The sequence below is a fragment of the Nannospalax galili genome, unplaced genomic scaffold, assembly GCF_000622305.1.
Source record: "Nannospalax galili isolate Female #2095 unplaced genomic scaffold, S.galili_v1.0 scaffold44, whole genome shotgun sequence".
Classification (NCBI taxonomy): domain Eukaryota; kingdom Metazoa; phylum Chordata; class Mammalia; order Rodentia; family Spalacidae; genus Nannospalax; species Nannospalax galili.
In genome coordinates this window covers 8,639,219-8,657,203 of record NW_008355789.1, presented here as the reverse complement: position 1 = coordinate 8,657,203, position 17,985 = coordinate 8,639,219, and the positions used below count along the sequence as shown (strand labels likewise).

The window sequence follows — 17,985 nt, the reverse complement described above, 5'->3', positions numbered from 1 at the left end:
CTATTTTGTTTTCTAGTGTCATCTAAATAGATGAAATTTTATTATTTGTAGAATGATTATTATAAGTAGGTACCAGCATTTTAATATGTTTCAAAGCACTTCAAAAGCCTGTAATACTTTTATTTAGACCTGTGCATAATTAGATTAGCTGATCTTATATTAATTTTTTTTCACTGTAGGATACTAACTCTGAGCCCCCTCATTAATTGTGAGAAATTTAGCATTAGCTGTTAAATCCTATGTGAAACATGGGCTGCTACATAAAAACTACTGTTTAAATTGGAATTAACTTAATTATTTTTCTTTGCACTTGATATTTCCTTCACTGCAATATTCATGAAAGCATGTGACAGATTTGTAAATTTAACTGTTAATCTCAGATTTCTAGACCCTTTAATCAGTATTTATTTGTCTGTAGAAACAGTACTAGCAAGTTAATGATTTGCTAATTTGAAAAATGCTCATGTGGTTTCCTATGTGAACTGATTTGTGCATTTTTAAAAAAATGGTACGAAATCAATTAATGTTAAAGAGCAGTTAAGGTGGGGATTTTCTTCCCTTCATCACACAGCAGTCTTAGAGGCAGAGATGCAATAAATGCAAAACAATGTAAAGTTTTAGGGAAAAATGATTTTTTTCCTGATACTTTGTGAACTTTTAGTGGTTTTGTCGCTAACTGTTTTCCTAAGAAATTCATCTTCATAAGGTGATGTTCTCAGACTTTTGAAGTTGTGTCTAATAGTCATGATTCCTGATTGTGTATGAAAGCACAAAATGAAGACCTGCTCACGCAGCCTCATGACCCTTTATTTGTGGAGGCCTGAATGAGAGATGGGTGTGGTTTTTGATGCTTTTCGAATGTGAGACACTGTAGGCATTTTACTATTTTCACAGTAAATGCTTTGAATCTCATATGGACTTTCTAACGTAAAGTAGGGATATAATTATTTCAGACACTCAACTCGAATGCTGCAAAGTTGCTTTAATACTAACATTAGAAGACAATACATCACATAAAAATCAATTCACAATAGACAACAAATCTTGAAGGTCTTCATAACGGCTTCAGGTTAGCTGGCAGTGTGAGGCCTGGCATTCATCATGCACGATGTAGGCTAAGAAGTAATGGCCGGCTTGCTTAGCACGCTGAGAATGGATTGCTTACCCAGTTTATATTTCCTCACACAGGCTTATTTCATTCCTCAGAACTGTAGGAGAAAGGTGGATCTTTTTGCTCTCAAGCCGTCCTTCAGAGTGGGTCATAGTCAGCTCACTCATTCTTTTCATCGGCAACCACCAACCTAGTAACTCTTAAGACACTCATAATCTTGTTGGGAAAGCTGGGAGGAAAGATATACACATACATATACCACACATCATGGGAATCTACTCTATGGGGATTTCATTTGTGGATATTATGAGAGAAATATGCAGCAATTACTGGGAAGTAGTTTACTGAGTGAAAAGCAAAGAGAGAATGTGGAACAGATAGGCCAAGAGTGGTTCAGACTGTAAATATTTCTGAATTCCAAGGGTTTTCTTTTCTTTTCCCCCAAATTAGTCAAATAGAAGGGATGGACGCTTCTTTTGCTGTTGAGAGTCATCTTAATTCATGGTGCTTCCTTTCCTCTGCAGAAGAATGTCTTCCAAGCAAGCCACCTCTCCATTTGCCTGTACAGCTGATGGAGAGGAAACGATGACCCAGGATTTGACCTCAAGAGAAAAGGAAGAGGGCAGTGATCAACATGCGGCCTCCCACCTGCCTCTGCACCCCATAATGCACAACAAACCTCACTCTGAGGAGCTACCAACGCTTGTCAGTACCATTCAACAAGATGCTGACTGGGACAGCGTTCTGTCATCTCAGCAAAGAATGGTGAGCACTGGAAGTCTGGCGACTGCTGCAAGCATGCCTGCTTGTGGTCCTCATCACATACAGGCGTTTAGGGTGTGCTCACGGCATGTGGCCAGGCCAAGAAACAAATACCAGGTGGACAGCTGCTGTTAGTCTAGTAACTGGGAAAGACCTGAGAATGGTTTGTGACCTTGGCTATGTCCCTTCTTAGGTCCTCTTGGAAAAAGACAATTGATTCTTTTTAAATTTTAATTTAACATTTTTGGGGGGTTTATTTAATATTCATTCATTCATTCATTCATTCATTCATTTATTGACAGGGTCGCCTTGTAGCCACAGCTGGTCTGGAACTTGTTATGTAGACCAGGCTGGCCTCCATCCCATAGAGAGCCACCTGTCTCTGCCTCTCCAGTGCTGGGATTAAAGGCATATGCCACCACTCCCAGACTGATTCTCTTTTTAAATAGGAAGAGGTCAGTCATCTTATTATTTGAATTCCTGAATTTAATGTGATGAACTTGGTAATGTTGCAAAGTACGTGTAATAAAGTGAAGTGTAGCTGGGTATTAATATTAAGAAATTGAATTAAGCAAATATGTCTGTATGAATGAGGTCACATGGTAACCATGTCTTCAATAAGGAAATGTAGGTATTTGTCATTTTTAATGACAAGTCTTGATTTATAATACTTTCCCACACACCTATATTAATTTCAAGGGGATATGCAAAGCTCCTGGGAAGTGTTTAATCAGACTGAAGGCATTTTTCTATGAAAGTAGAAAGAGCACATCGAGTCACAGTGTGGTACAGTACAGTACTAGCCTTCCCATGTTTCCCCACTCTACCTCTAATCACCAAAACAGAAACGGTGGTAAGTGGCATTAATAATCCAGTTTAAAGAAAAATATTCAATTTTTTATTATCTAGAGGAAACCAGAAGATTATTAGATTAGAAGTTCCAATCTTGTATATTATTTCTTAGCTTTTGGGTAACCAAAAATGTCAAGTTAATGAAAAATATTTTAAATAGACAGTGAAGAAGTTTTTATTCCTTGGTAAAATAAGGTATTATTTAAAGTGCTTTTGCTAATAAGAGCCCATGGCCTGGCATGGTGGCACATACCTTTAGTCCTAGCACTCAGGAGGCAGAGGCAGGCAGATCTCTGTGAGACAGAGGCCAGTCTGGTGTACACAGTGACTTCCAGGCCAGCTGGAGCTAGAGGGAGGCGCTGTCCCAAAACAAAACAAAACAAAACAACAAAACAAAGTAACAAAAGGAAAAAGAAAACAGAACAAGAGCACATATTTGAACTCCTGCTTCATGCTCTCTGTCGTAGAGATGAGTAACTACTCACAGAGGAAAGCACTTTTCTTTTCAGCTAATTCTGCGGACAAAACCCGTGTTCTGGAGCTGTGGGTGGGAAGTAGGGATCAGAAGACAGATGGGGCGTCTTGACTAACTTGAGCTTCACCCATGATCCAAAGACTTACTTATGTATTTTTATTGGCACGTATTAGTTATACAAATTAGCAAGCTTCATTATGACGTTGCCATACATGCATATAATGTTTTTTTATTATATTTTCCTAATCCCTTTCTTAAGATCCCCTCCTCTTCCCCTTTGCCCCTTCTACATTCCTATACATTCTATATTCACTCTCCACTGATGTCTGCCTCCCCCCTCCCCCAGCTTTGGTTCCATACATGAGAGATGTTGCCTTAGGGTACCTGGCTTATTTCACTTAACATGATGACCTTCAGTTCGATCCATTTTCTTTATGGACAAATAAAACTCCACTGGTTTAATTTTGAGAGTACTCCATAATGTACAGTCTGAGGTACTGGAAGATTTTTTTCCTGGAGAAAGGGAAAGGAAGAGGTACAATGTGCAAGACTAAAGTCCATTTTTCTGATTGAACTCAAGTTGTTGATCTCACATCTCCAGGGTAGTGTGGGTGAGAGAGATATCCAGCCACTGCTTCTTGCTTATTGCCAGGATAATGGGTCTCTGCTTGGTTTTTATCCAAACAAATATTTATTGAGCGCCCTCTGGGTGCCAAGCATTCTATTAGCTGTGGCTGTATTATGGTGGACCAGATGTAATTCACGCCTTCCTGGAGTTTGTGTTCATGGACAGGGGATAGAAGTTAAATAAATACACATGCAAATATGTATATAACTAAGGCTGTGACATGGGCTGTGGAGATCAGAATGTTGTTTGAAAACACAGTAAGGCAAGTCTAGCTTTGAGTAGATGGCGAGGAATGCTCTCTCTGGGCTGCAGATGATAGAAAGTTGTCAGGGCAGGGTGAGAGCAAATCCTCAGAGGAGCAGCCTGTGTGGAATGTCTGAGGTGGGAAAACCATAACATAATTTAAGGAAAAAAGGGGTCTTTGTGTGCAGAGGCTAATGAGCAAGGATGCTCAGATGAGGTTGGGAACAGAGACAGGGGCTGTGTCCTACAGGACCTTGGAGATAGCATTGTAGAGTGAGATTTGATCTGAGTGCAGTGGGAGAGGCCTTCGCAGGACTAAAGGACATTTCACGCAGATAATTCCGACTGTGGTACAGCGAGAAGATGTTGGGAAGCAGGAATGAAAGGGGCAGAACCACCGGGATTTCTACTTCAGACAATCACAGTGACTTGGATTGGTGCAGACACAGCAGGGACAGAGAGGGGATTGGGTCAAGATACAGGTTTGCTTTTATGCCACAGATAGTCATGACCAAATAAAAATAGCGGGTATAGAAAATATATGGATAGACGAAGAAATAACACAGTTCAGATTCTGCTTCTTCAGAGATACTTTACTTAGTTTTCCTAAAATTTTTGGTTTTTGCCAAGTGCCAAGTTAGTATGAAACTTTTATGATCTAAAATTTGTCAGAAACAAGTATTAATGATTTACAATAGCATAAAACAGTTTAAAGATACAAACATGTTGCATACTAGTGTGAAAGAAATCGTTATCTCAAAGTGTTTTCAAACTTCATGCTTTGCTTGCTGTTGGAGCCTTTGTGTATTCCAAATGTTGGGAAGCCAAAATATTTTGTTTTAACTCCCGCTCTATGGCATTCCCCAGCTGTGGACTTATACGGTGCGATAAAAGAATTTAACAAATGGGAAATCGCAGCTGCATGTGGAAATTCCCTTTGTGTTCCCTCTTCACTAGAGAGAGTCAGTCATGGAACTTCAGACCTCTGATGACCCAGGCTGCAGGGGCAGGCCACCAAGCTACTTGTCTTTATTGTAAAGAAAAACAATGGAAAAAAATGTAGGTTTCTACAAGACCTGAAAACCTGTGATGTGTGTGTGTGTGTGTGTGTGTGTGTGTGTGTGCAGACCATAACTAATGTAAAATTTATTAAGCATTTTACCTCATTAAATATGAGGACCAGAAGAACTGTGATGAAATGGCCTGATGTCTGCAGTTCCCCCCAATGGACCTTGTTTCTTCAGTTTTCTTATGATTAACCAAATCCCATAAACACTGTGGAGACATAAAATTTAAAAATAAGTATGAAAACAGCAGCACAACTTTTATCAACACCCCTTCAGTGTCTAATGCTCTTTATTTTCTCTGAAGGTCCTTGTCCTCCAAACAGTTAGAAACAAGCCCAGAAGTGTCTTATCTCCTAAGTTCAGAAGGGTTTTTTTTTTTTTTTTAACTTTTTTTATTTTAATATCAAGACCCCAGAGGAGGCTTTTCTTAGAGGGAAAGCGAGGTCTCCCAGTCCCTACTTCCTAACTAGAAAACCAAAACTCCACATGTTAGAACTTGGAACGCTAACAAAATGAGACACCACACTTTTCTAATAAGAAAATGAATTTGTATTGATCTGAGCTCAGTAGAGTAAAAATTTTAGAGATGTGAGTTCATAGACCAATGCACTATAAAAACTAAGATTTGTTTTAGAGGGAAGTTTGAGTCAAGGACTTCTTATAGCTGCAGCTAGCCTGGAACTCACTCTGTAGACCAGGCTAAGCTTCCATCTCACAGAGATCTGCCTGCTTCTGCCTCCGAAGTGCTGGGACTAAAGGTGTGCACCACCACACCTGGCTTTTAGACAGATTTTTTTAAACAGAAATTATATTACAGATAACAAAATGTCCAAGTTAAGATTCGAGGTGCTGTATTAATTGGTAGCATTATTTTTTTATGGTTGAGACATTAGGTATACAAGAATTCCTTCTCCTCTGTGTATAACCACTACAGTTTTCATCATGGAACCAGGGGAGCGAGATCCTTTTGGCATGGAAACACTGACGTTGTCCATTGAAATGAGAATTTGGAGTCATAAGAAATAAATGCACATAATTTCTTCTTGATAAAATGTACAAGGCCGGGCGTGGTGGTACACGCCTTTAATCCCAGTACTAGGGAGGCAGAGACAGGCAGATCTCTGTGAGTTCAAGGCCAGCCTGGTCTACATAGTGAGTTCCAGGACAGCTGGGGCTACAGGGAGACCCTGTCTCAAAAAGACCAAAAAAAAAAGTACAGGTCACCATTCTTTTTGATGTTATTAGCATAGAAGATTATTTTTGTGACACCATGCAGGAACCTGTATGCTATTTTAATATTTTAAAATTTAATTATTTTCCATTAAAGTTTCAAGTGTAGAAAGGACACATGAACCTAGGTATTATTAGTAAACTTGACTGCAAATTACATAGACTTTTGGGTAAGGATTACATTTATATGTAGCCACTTGTGTCAAATGAGTTGAGATGCGCATGCTGTTTTAAGTCTTTCTTCTATTATGTTTAATTTTGCTTTAGAGTATAATTTAAAGAGGTGTTGTTGCCATCACTGTTACCAGAGTTTGGAGTGACTCTGAAGTTTCAGGCACAAAGACCACTTTGTGAATATCATTCCTGTTTGAATGACACTTACATAGTAAGAAGTCTCAGAGAGCATGACAGTCTCAGACAATGGAGAAGACAGTGAGAAAATATGATAGAGATGACTAAGCAGAAGGGGGATCTATTTGAAAAGGAATCATGTGAGCTGAAGTCCGAGTGTCATAATAATAAGTCAGCTGGGGAGAGATTTGGGTGTAGATATCCAGCCAAGTATGATAAGTACAAAAATCTTCCTTAAATTTATTATTATTTTAATTTTTTACATCTTTGGATTAAAAAAGTTTTATTCTTTGAAAATTTAATGCATGTATGGAAAATATTTTGATTTTATCTACCCCCACCACTATCTCCCTTTAACCGCCCCTGTGACCCACCAACCCAGCTTTCTCCGAATTTCCTGACTTTATAAAAAAAAGGTTTTGCTTTTTTTCTTTTTGAGAAGTTCATACATGAGTACTATATTTACATCATTTCTACCGTGCCCTCCTTCCCTCCTCCCATGCCCCACCTCCTCCCTCTCAATTTTATGACCTTGTCTTTAATTATTATTGTTACATAATCAGAAAACTGATTTCCATCTAGGGTTGGGACTGTTTGAAATTTCCCCTGTCTACATCGGCCTGTCAACTGGTGGTGTTCTTATGTAGGCCTTGCGTAGGCGGCCATGTGGTGGAGGTTTCCTGAGCACAGCTTCCCTGTCCTGTTTGGAGAACACTTTCTAGCAGCTGGCTTCCTGGCCCTCTCTGGCTCTTACAGTCTTTCTGCCTCTGCTTCCACAATGTTCCCTAAGCCTTAGGTGTAGAGGTCACATTTTAGATGTATCAGTTAAGGTTGGGAATCCCACAATGACCTCTTTTATTATTATTGTTATTATTATTACTATTATCATTAATAACCTCTGAGTCCAATTAGTGCTAAACCATGTGCGAGTGGATATGGGGCTATCCACTGGGGACTTGGGCAATCTACCATTGGCCACATCCTCAAAGAAAAGTGACCCTCCCTCAGCTCCATCAACTGTCGGTAGCCCCTTTGCTAGCCTCATGAGCCCCTCCCCCATCTCTGTCAAAAGTTTGGCTGCCTTGATTGTGTGCAGGTAGCCACAACTACTGTGAGCCGATGTGTGCATCAGCCAAGTCAGGGCCAGGAGACAGCACTGCATGGCACAGCTCTCCTCGCCATCCTCTGGCGTTCTTTCCGCCCACCCTTCTTGATGTTCCCTGAGCTGTGGATGTAGGGGAGGTTGGTACAGATGACCCCACCATGGCTGAGCATTCATAGTCACTATTCTCAGCACCTTGAACAGTTGAGTCTCTGCATTGACCACTGCCCACCACAGAGAGAAGCTTCTCCGACCAAGGCTGGAAGCAGCATAAGGCTATGCGTATAAGCATGGATATTAAGAAGATGGTTTGTCAACATGACCACTTAGTGAAACTAGACTAGGTTCCCCACTATGACTTTGACCTCCCCATTCATGGGCTTTTGTTCAGATTTATAGTACCAAAAGTGAAATGCCTCTTCTGGACCAGATCTCCAATCTAGTCAGAAAGTGATTGATTATCCGCATTGCTATCATGCTACTATTGCATTAGCGGGCACATCCTGCCCTGCATGTTGGTAGTGTAGCAAGCAGGGTGGAGTGCTGGGTAAGACCACTGATGGCTTTTATCCCCCAGCAGCCTGCGTAGCCCCTATGGGCACCGTGCAGGCTAGCCAGCAGGGAGAGCATTTCCTGGTCAGTTAGTGATTTCTCGAGGTCCTATAGCTAAAGTAGGTTTTGTGTCTTCAGAGTAACTACAAGAGTCTTGATCGGTGTGTTTGAATGACAGCGCACAGCAGACTGGCTGGAGAGGAGAGAGTGGTAGAGAATACAATGAAGGAGGCCAGCCGATAATAGATATTGTGAGGTCTCAGAGGCTCTAGTGAAAAGTATTTGAACTTTATTTCAGGTGTAAGAAGACGCCATTGGAAAATTTTAAGCAGGAGACTAATAATAGCTTCATTTAGCTTTGTAACAGACTACATTGCCTACTGTATAGAGAATGGGCCACAGAGGCCACCCCAGAAGGAGGGGCACAGGCTAGGAAATTACTGCAGTAGTGCAGGGGTGCCTAAGAAATGCGGGTGAGGCGAGGCAGTCTGTACATGTGGTATGTATTTGTGCTTGCATATTTGCATGTATGTGAGCATCATGTGTGTGAGTGCACGTGTGTGGGTGTATGTACACATGTATGAAGGCTAGAGGTTGATAGTGGTTATCTTCCTTGATTGCTTCACATTTTATTTACTGAGGCAGTGTCTCTTATTGAACCCAGAGCTTGTCAACTTGGCTAGTCTGGCTAGCCAGCTTGTCCTTTAAGTTCTGTCTTTGACTCCTAAACGCCTTCTTGCCACCTGGCTTTTATGTGGGTGCTTGGGACTCAAACTCTGCTTGCGGGGTTTGAAAGTAGGAAAGTACTTCCTCTACTGAGCCAAATCTCCCCAGCTCACAAACGGTCTTTCCTGAGAAATATGCAGTGTAACAGTAAGATTTTAAGCAGGGCGTGTGCACGATGCCCTGGCGCACTTATGTGCATAATTGCAGTGATATTTATTTTAAGTGAAAATGTTATCTACATCTGGCTTTTAACTCCTCGTCTAGGTAAGTAGTAAGAACTATACTGGACCCTCAGCCCAAAGTGTCTGAACTCCTTATTTCAAAGACTCAAATGAAGTTAATTTCCTTACTTTTCCTGGGACTAATTTAGAAAGTGTAGTTCATCCGGTACTGACTGCTTAAAGTTTTTGTGCCCTGGGTGAGGCCGTGTTCATCTTTCGCGGTACTCACCAATTTATGAAACAACAACAAAAATCCAGAAATAAGCAAGATTTAGATGGTGATTTTTATCCTTTAGAAAAGCTTAAAAATAAGTTTCCACTGCATCAATAGGAGATGTGAATAATGCCCTTTGTCGTGTTTGAAAGAAGACAATAATAGCCCTACCGGGCCACCGAATAAAGAGCTGCCCGGAACAAGGCTTCCTTGCTTGCAAACAATGGCTGCTCTCTGCCTCTCTTGCTTTCAGTTCAGTGAAGTTGCTGATCAGCTCTGGAGTGTGTTATTTAGTTCACTTGGAGTCATAAAATTTCTGGTGTGGACTTTGTACCGTTTCTGGGAACGGGGCTGTTGTCCTTGTGGGACAACATAGTCAGGAATTCTCACTGGGGATTCCATCTCCAGCCGTGCTTTCTGTTGTGACAGGCTTTAGATTTCTTGTCTTGCTTCCTTTTGAAATTTAAGAAACTTGAGTTTTTGCCAGTTTTGTGTGTGTATGTGTATGAGAGATTTAGTAGTTTGAGATAGTAGGCACGACCCAAATTAAGTGAATTTCTGTACTTTTATTGGGTCTGTAATTTAGAAAGTGTAGGTCACCTGCTACTTGGCACTGACTAGTTTATAGTCCCGATGCCTGAGGTGAGGCTGATGTTTATCTTTTGTGCTACCTGATCTATGACGCACCTGGAAAAAAATTCCACAAATGAGCAAGATTTAGGTTTCTTGAGAAATGTGATTACTACTATTCTTGTTTTCAAATTTTGTAAATTCATTCAATTTAAGTAAAGTTAAAACCTAGGTATTTGTTAAGGAAGATGTTTAGCCATAGCTCAGACATCACTGAATAATACGATCTAGGAAGATTTCCTTTTTTCCCCATAAGTTTAGAATTAGCACACAGTACTGTCTTCTTTTAAATCTGTCTCAAAAATTTAATGACAAATATTCACAATTTGAACTATGAAGCAAAACCACATTTTATTGCATGGAATTTGTCAGAACTCCCCGTGGGTGGTGAACTAGAAAAGTGGTACGTAGTACTTCACACATCGATCATCTAGTGCGTTTCTCAAAGCATACCTTACAAACGTTTCTCAAAGCATACCTCAGGTTTAGACTGTTTAGTCAAAAGAAAAGGATGATAACTGGTATTTCTTAGAAACAGTTTGGTGCTTATGGAAATAAGTGCTTTGTTCTCATTTGTCCTTGTTAGTGACATAATACATCTTCCTAAAGATGTCCTTGTTAGTGACATAATACATCTTCCTAAAGGCACTTTTGGGAAAAATATTTCTTCTTACCTAGCATAATATCCAAATCTTTATCATCGGTGTGGACATTATAGTGCTCTGAAACAGGTGACCTCCCTTCGGGCATGAAGGAATCAGGTATGTATGCTGATTGCACACGCCAGTGATTAACATGTGGTTATGTGGCTGCATATTGAGCACCTGCCAAAATATAAACCCCAGTATTTTGCTACATCCATGCAAAGACTTGTATTTCTCCTCTATGTTGACAGTTCAAAGAAAAACCAGACCCTAGTATCCTTTTTCTCACAGTGTAATAAAATTGCGTATACAGAATTTCTTCAAGGAGTTGGGATATGCCATGCTTATTTTTAATATCTCAGGATGTGTGAATCCAGTGGCTGAGGTTGGCAGAGCACCGATTGGAAGTTGAAGCTCTTTGTGAACTCCATCGCTGGCATTGACTCATAATCTACAGCATGCCTTCGTGTTTATGAGTATTGTGTTTTTTAGATACAGCCATATTTCCCTAATTTTCTTCCATCTTGTGTGTGGTATTTTTAGGTCTCATGAATTTTTTCCTCCCTAATGCCACTGGTGTATCTCACAGTGCTGATGCTCCTCCCAATTTTTCTGGCCTTCTCTCTAGGGAAAGCTTGGGGGCCATAGCATCTCTAGATAAAGGAACATTGCTCTGTGATGATTGTTTAAAGTGAGACCTGTTACCAGTAGAAACTCCAGCATGATCTGGCAGAGCACAAACAGTTGAAGGAGGACTGTTCTCAGCTTTTATTTTCTCTGGTGGATTAAGATGCCATTTGAATGTAGGAGACTTTTATTTTTTAAATAAGCCTTTTGTCAAAACTGGTCATTGCTAATCAGTGGAAGATGACTCCAAGATACTAGGCATTTTCTGGGTAAAGAGGAGTTCCACAAGCATGTTCTAAGTCTACAGGTGGTTTGGATGGGTGTATGCGCTCTTCCACAGAATTCTTCATGCCTTCACTTATTGCTTGACCTTTTTACATTGCCACAATGAAACGATGATGAAATAATGCAATCGGCACAGTTTTGTAATGCTTCTAAGCAACGTGCTGCAGAAAGTAGGTATGTCGTGTGTGATTCATGTGACCACTTTGAAGTACTGATAGCACAAGAGGACTCTCCAGGTCCTTGTAGTGCAGGGGAAAGAGATGGGAAGGACTGAGGTGACAGCTTGCCCCTCAGGAGGCCAAGCCAGAGTTGCATTTGCATTCCTTGAGCTCTGTCTTTGACTGGGAGAGAGGTGCTTTCCACAAAGGCAGTTTGAACACAAGGAATCCGACTTGCACTGCTCAGAGGTGAGACTGAAAGGGTTGCCTCTGGTGATCATGCAAACCTCCTACCTCAAGCAGGAGAGACCTCACCCTGTTCCCCACAAACACATCTAATCTCATTGAACAAGCCTCCAGTGAATGTGTCTTAATTACCGTAATATGCAAATCATCCCACTGTTTGATTATCCTTTGCAATAAAAAGTTTTCCTTGCTTCCAAGAAAAGTGTAACCTTTTAAAAGAACAACTCCAAACTGTTATTCCTTATGTTAATACAGCCTTCAATGAGATGACATATTTATTTTGTATAATATTAACCTTTTAAATATTATTTTCATACTACTACATTCCCATGACCCCTAGGCATTATTTTTCTAGGTGATGCAAATTGAGTTCAATAATATACCTTTGTGTAAACTACATTCTTAGATCCACAGTATAAATTACAAACCTTCACTAATAAAATTTTACAATCAGTTGAAATTAGAAATGAATATTTATGCATTTCATTTATCTTCTTTATATTTCATTAGCACCCTAGAAAATGGAAAACCTTATTTAACAAAATGATTGGAAATTATTTTGTAAACTTTTGCTTTCATTATAATTTAACTCTAATTTATTTCCATTGCCGGTGTATTGAGAGTACATTGAATGCAATACTCTGAAACCCATCAAAGTCCTGAAAGGAAATGTGGCCTTTTCTAAGCACACATAGATCACAGTGGTAGGGTAGAAGGGGTCCGTTTGCTTGAAAACACAAAGAAGAACTTGAACTTGTCCAACATCTCCAACTTCCACATAATCATGCTCCCGAATCCCAGTAGCTCAGATTGTTAAAAAAGAATTCTTTCTGTCCGGTGAAACTTTTTTCCCTGGGGTGACTTGGAGGGAACATGTCAAAAGAAAGGTTGTTGCCTCATAGAAAGCCGGTGCTTATAGCTAAGCTAATTTGCCATGTGGCCTTAAGAAAGTCACTCTTCAATTCCTGACTTCAGTTTCTCATCTCTGAAAGGAAAGATTTGAGCTGTAATAGCCAAGTCTCTTGCCACCTCTAACTTTCTTTGTTACAAAGTTAAAATTATTTTATCCAGTTCAGCCTGGATGGCATTGTTCAACTGAACATCATGGATAATGTCACTCAGTGCATTTCCAGATGAGTGTGACTGCCTGAGCTGGTAGGCATGTAGCCGAGAGCTGGACCTTGATATTATTGTCATCTAGGAGGCTGCCTCTTCTTGGCGTTAGAACTTTAAACATGGTATCTCTAAGGGACTACTGATAGCATGCCTAAATCCTTGTTCAGTAATGAGCATGTTGAAGTCCACTACTCTTTAGGAGAGAGAAAAGTAGTTGACACATACTTAGAAAGGACTGATCAGAATGGTTGAACTGTATCTTTATTTTTTATTATTTATTTATTTGAGACAGGGTCTCATTATGTAAACCAGGCTGGCCTCAAACTTACAGATATATCTGCCTCTGCCTCCTGAGTGTGGGATTGAAGGCATGTGCCACCACACTTCGTTACAGACTTTATAAAGAAGAGACTAGGGAACTGAGATGTTTTCCATAGTCTGGGAAAAATAAGACACAAAGGTGCGAAGCTATAGCTGTGTGTTTGTACTGAAAGAGCAACTGTGGATGTTCCCAGGGGGATAGATCTGTAGGTTGAAATCAAATTTTTTTTTTTTTTTAATCAACCCTCCAAAGATGAAGCAGACTGCTTTGGTAGGTGGTGAATTCTGTGTGAATGGAGGTGTTTGCAGACAGGCCACACAGTTACTGGTTCGGGCTGTCTGCCGTTGCCAGCACCCTGCCGCACCTTCACAGAACCACTGAGCCATCTCTCCAGCCCCTAAATAACATTTTAATACAGAAGCTTTTTCTTATTAGACTTTACAAGGCTGACATTTTAGGAAATATATTTTCTTATATATCCATTTACTGTCATTTAGCGGTGTAGTAATGAAGATGTGTGGCATAATGTTACACCAACTTAAAAATCATTGTTTATTATTATTATGCGTATATGTGCATGACATGTGTGGGCACATGTACCACACCATGTGCGAAGGTGAGGGGATAGTTTTGTGGACTTGGATCTGTCTTTTGAACTTGAGTTTTGGGGACCAAACTCAGGTGCCAGGGTTGTGCAGCAAGAGCCTTTTACCCACTGAGCCGTCTTTCCAGCAGTGTCATGCCAGCTTTGACATGGTGTGCATATTTAATACGTACCAACAAATATTAGTTTTAATAAAAAAGGAAAGGAATATATTTTGCTTTGGTATTAGATCAAATCATAACTTTATCACAAATCATCTCTGGCAGTTAGAATCTAACCTGGTATTTTCACTCATGTGAGCATCTCTAACACAGCGGTTTTCCTAGAGGAAAACATACATTTTAAGAAAGAACCTGTATTAGACATTTAGTCTTCAACATATTAAAGAGGTTAAGTTTCCTTTGTTAGCAAGACAGTCTTGGAACCTAGATCAGATAAAGCTTTTCTGACAGTAGGCAAGTAAATGAGATAGTGTCTGCCTCTTTCACAGGACAATTAGCAGGTAGTTTTGGATCATCAAAAGGACATTTTAAAGTGGGGACCATAAACTATGGTGCACATGTGCTGAGCATATAATGTCATTGAGTGTATTTTAACTATACAGATATATGTAGCTTACAGAATACAACTGAGCAAATCCATTGGAACTTCAGATACATAGATGGAATGTCTATAAAGCAGTTTGAGTTCATGGTCGGAGCCCCGTATGCTGCAGAGAAGATCAGTCTCCTGACATGTTTGCTTTGGGTTGTCAAAGAAAGCACAGCTTTTAATTAATTTAACTTCTTTATAAGCATTGCATTTCTTATTTTTCTCCTGTCAAAGAATACCAAGAATACACTGTAGTTGAATGTCGAGTTTATTACTGATTTTAGTGAGGGAGAATGCACATTGCAGGGGACCATGTCATCCCATGAAGACAGTGCCGTATTGAATATGTTGGGCTGTCTTTGAATGATTTCAGGTATGGTCTAAGGAAATGAATGGTATCAAAATTCAAGAACAGTTTATGATTTTCTATCTCAACAAACCTTATCTTTAGGGATGGTGCACTGGAGTGAGGAGAAAGCTATGACTGGAAAAACTACAACTAAAATGAAAGCCTGGGGCTTAGTGTAGCTCAGTTGGTAGAGTGCTTACCTAGCATCCAAATGAAGCCTTAGGGTCCTTAATTGCATAAACCAGGCATGGTGATGCACATCTGTAATCCCAGCACTCAAGAGGTGGAGGCAAGAGCATCTGGAGTTCAAGGTCATCTTCAGCTACATAGTGAACTGTGGGATGCATGAGACCATGTCTCAAAGACAAAAGAAGGGCTGGAGAGATGGCTCACTGGTTAAAAGTGTTATCTGTTCTTGCAGAGAGTCTGGGTTCAGTTCCCAACACCCACATTCTGGCTAACAACTATCTCAAACTAGAGTTCCAGGGGGATCCAATGCCTTCTTCTGGCCTTTGCAGGTTTGCAGGTATACATACCTACTTGCAGGTATACTTACATACATGCAGGCAAAATGTTAATACAGATAAAATAATAAACAAATAATTGTAAAAAGACTAAAAAGAAAAATAGAAACACACACCAAATTGACAAAGAACAGTGCATCGAGAATGAGTATGCTAATTCAGCATTGCTCATGAGCTCAGGGTAAGGGACGAGAGGCTGGTACTTTTGTCCTTACAGAGAGACTGGGCAGCAAGTGACAAGGTTGATTCGTCCGATGACCTAGACCATTTCCTGGGCCTTTCTCTTAACTGCAGTGACTTCCACCTGCATACGGGTTTCCACTCAGCTCCCGGTTCCTGACATCACATTTGACTTTTGAATGTAGTCTATTTCTCTCCTTTGCTTGTGGTGTGAATGGTCATCCACATTCCTCTGCTAGGTGTGGCTGGCAGCCCTGCTGACTCAGAGCAGTAGCAGTGTAACTGCTCTTGGAGAGTGTGGAGATAGTCCGTGTGCACATGGGATAAATGGTCATTGATAACACTCCTGGAGATAAACCTGACCAAAGACATCAGAGACCTCTACAAGGAAAATTTTAAATAATTATAGAAAGTGATCAAGAAAGACACCAGGAGATGGAAGGACCACCCATGTTCATGGGTTGGAAGAATTAATACTGTGAAAATGACATCCTACCAAAAGCAATATATAGATTCAATGCGATGCCAATCAAAATCCCCATTACATACTTCACAGAATTAGAAAAAGAAATCCTAAAATTCATGTGGAAGCACAAAAGACCCGGGATACCCAAAGCAACCCTGAGCATAAGGAGCAATGCTAGGAGGACTACCAAACCAGATCTCAAACTATATTACAGAGCTATAGTCATAAAAACATCATGGTACTATCACAAAAATAAACACATAGATCAACAGAACACAATTGAAGACCCAAACATGAGTACACCCAATTTCAGCTAGCTGATATTTGACAGAGGGGCCAAGAACAGTCACTGGAGGAAAGACAGCATCTTCAACAAATGGTGCTGGCAAAACTGGATCTCCACCTGTAGAAGAATGAAACTAGATCCTTATCTTTCACCCTGCACATAAGTCAACTCCAAATGGATCAAAGACCTCAATGTGAAACTGAAACTCTGAAACTGTTAGAAGAAAACATTGGCAGTAACTTACAAGATATAGGTGTAGGACAGGATTTTCTAAATCAGACATCAATTGCTCAGGAATTAAGGTCAACAATCAACAGATTGGACTTCATTAAACTAAAAAGCTTCAGTACAGCAAAAGAAACAACCAAGGAAGTGGAGAGAAAAATCCACAGAGTGGGAGAAAGTCTTCACCAGTGACACATCTGACAGAGGTTTAACATGCAGAATATATAAAGAACTAAAAAAAACAAAGAATCAAGAAAGCAAGTGACTCAATTAGAAGATAGACTAAGGATCTGACCAGAGAGTTCTCAAAAGAAGAAACAAAGATAGCTAAGAAACACTTTAAGAAGTATTCACCAGTGTTAGTAATTAGGGAAATGCAAATTAAGACTACCTTAAGATTTCATCTTAGCCCAAGCAGACTGGTTAAGATCAAGAGAACAAATGATACCAAATGCTGGAGAGGATATGGAGAAAGGGGAACACTCATTCGCTGCTGGTGGGATTGCAAGCTCATACAACCTCTGTGGAAAGCAGTGTGAAGAACTCTTAAAAAAACTAAAAATGAACCTACCATGTGACCTGGTTATACCACTCCTTGGCATATACCCGAAGGACTTATCCTATTACAGAGACACTTGTACATCCATGTTTGTTGCTGCTCTTTTCACAATAGGTAAGAGATGGAAGCAACCCAAGTGTCCCTCAACTGATGAGTGGATAATGAAAATGTGGTACATTTACACAATAGAGTTCTACTCAGCAGTAAAGAAAGATGAAATGATGAAATTTGCAGGTAAATGGATGGAACTAGAAACTGTTATACTAAGTGAAGTAATACAGCCTCAGAAAAACAAAGCATGTTCTCCCTCATTTATAGATCCTAGCACCAAAATCCTTATATGTGAGTATATATCCTGATGTAACTGCAGGAACCAGGAAAATGGAAGGGAACCAGGGAGGTAAAGGGAAAGAAGGATCGTGAGAGAGAAGAACAGTAGGACATGGGTTACTAAGGAAGAAATGGGTAAAATGGGGGTATTTAAATGGGAGGGAGAAAGGAGGGTTATACAAGGGACTATGGCGATAAATGGGAAGAAGGAACTCAAGAGAGGTAGGACCATAGGATACTGGTATTATCAGGGGAGAAATGGGGAAAATGAAGATGCTTTGAAGGGGGAAGGTGAGGAGGGAGGGCTAG

The 17,985-nt window shown here is 40.1% G+C and overlaps 1 protein-coding gene across 2 annotated transcripts in view; it reads left to right on the top strand.

The window, feature by feature from the left end:
• Positions 1-17,985, top strand: part of Sox6 (SRY-box transcription factor 6) — a 485,425-nt gene that overhangs the window by 140,461 nt on the left and 326,979 nt on the right. For both annotated transcript variants that reach the window (XM_008853528.2, XM_008853529.2), the window contains exon 2: positions 1,636-1,876. In XM_008853528.2, coding sequence (XP_008851750.1) covers positions 1,640-1,876 — 237 coding nt within the window. In that variant the 5' untranslated portion in view covers positions 1,636-1,639. The remainder of the gene's footprint in view (positions 1-1,635; positions 1,877-17,985) is intronic.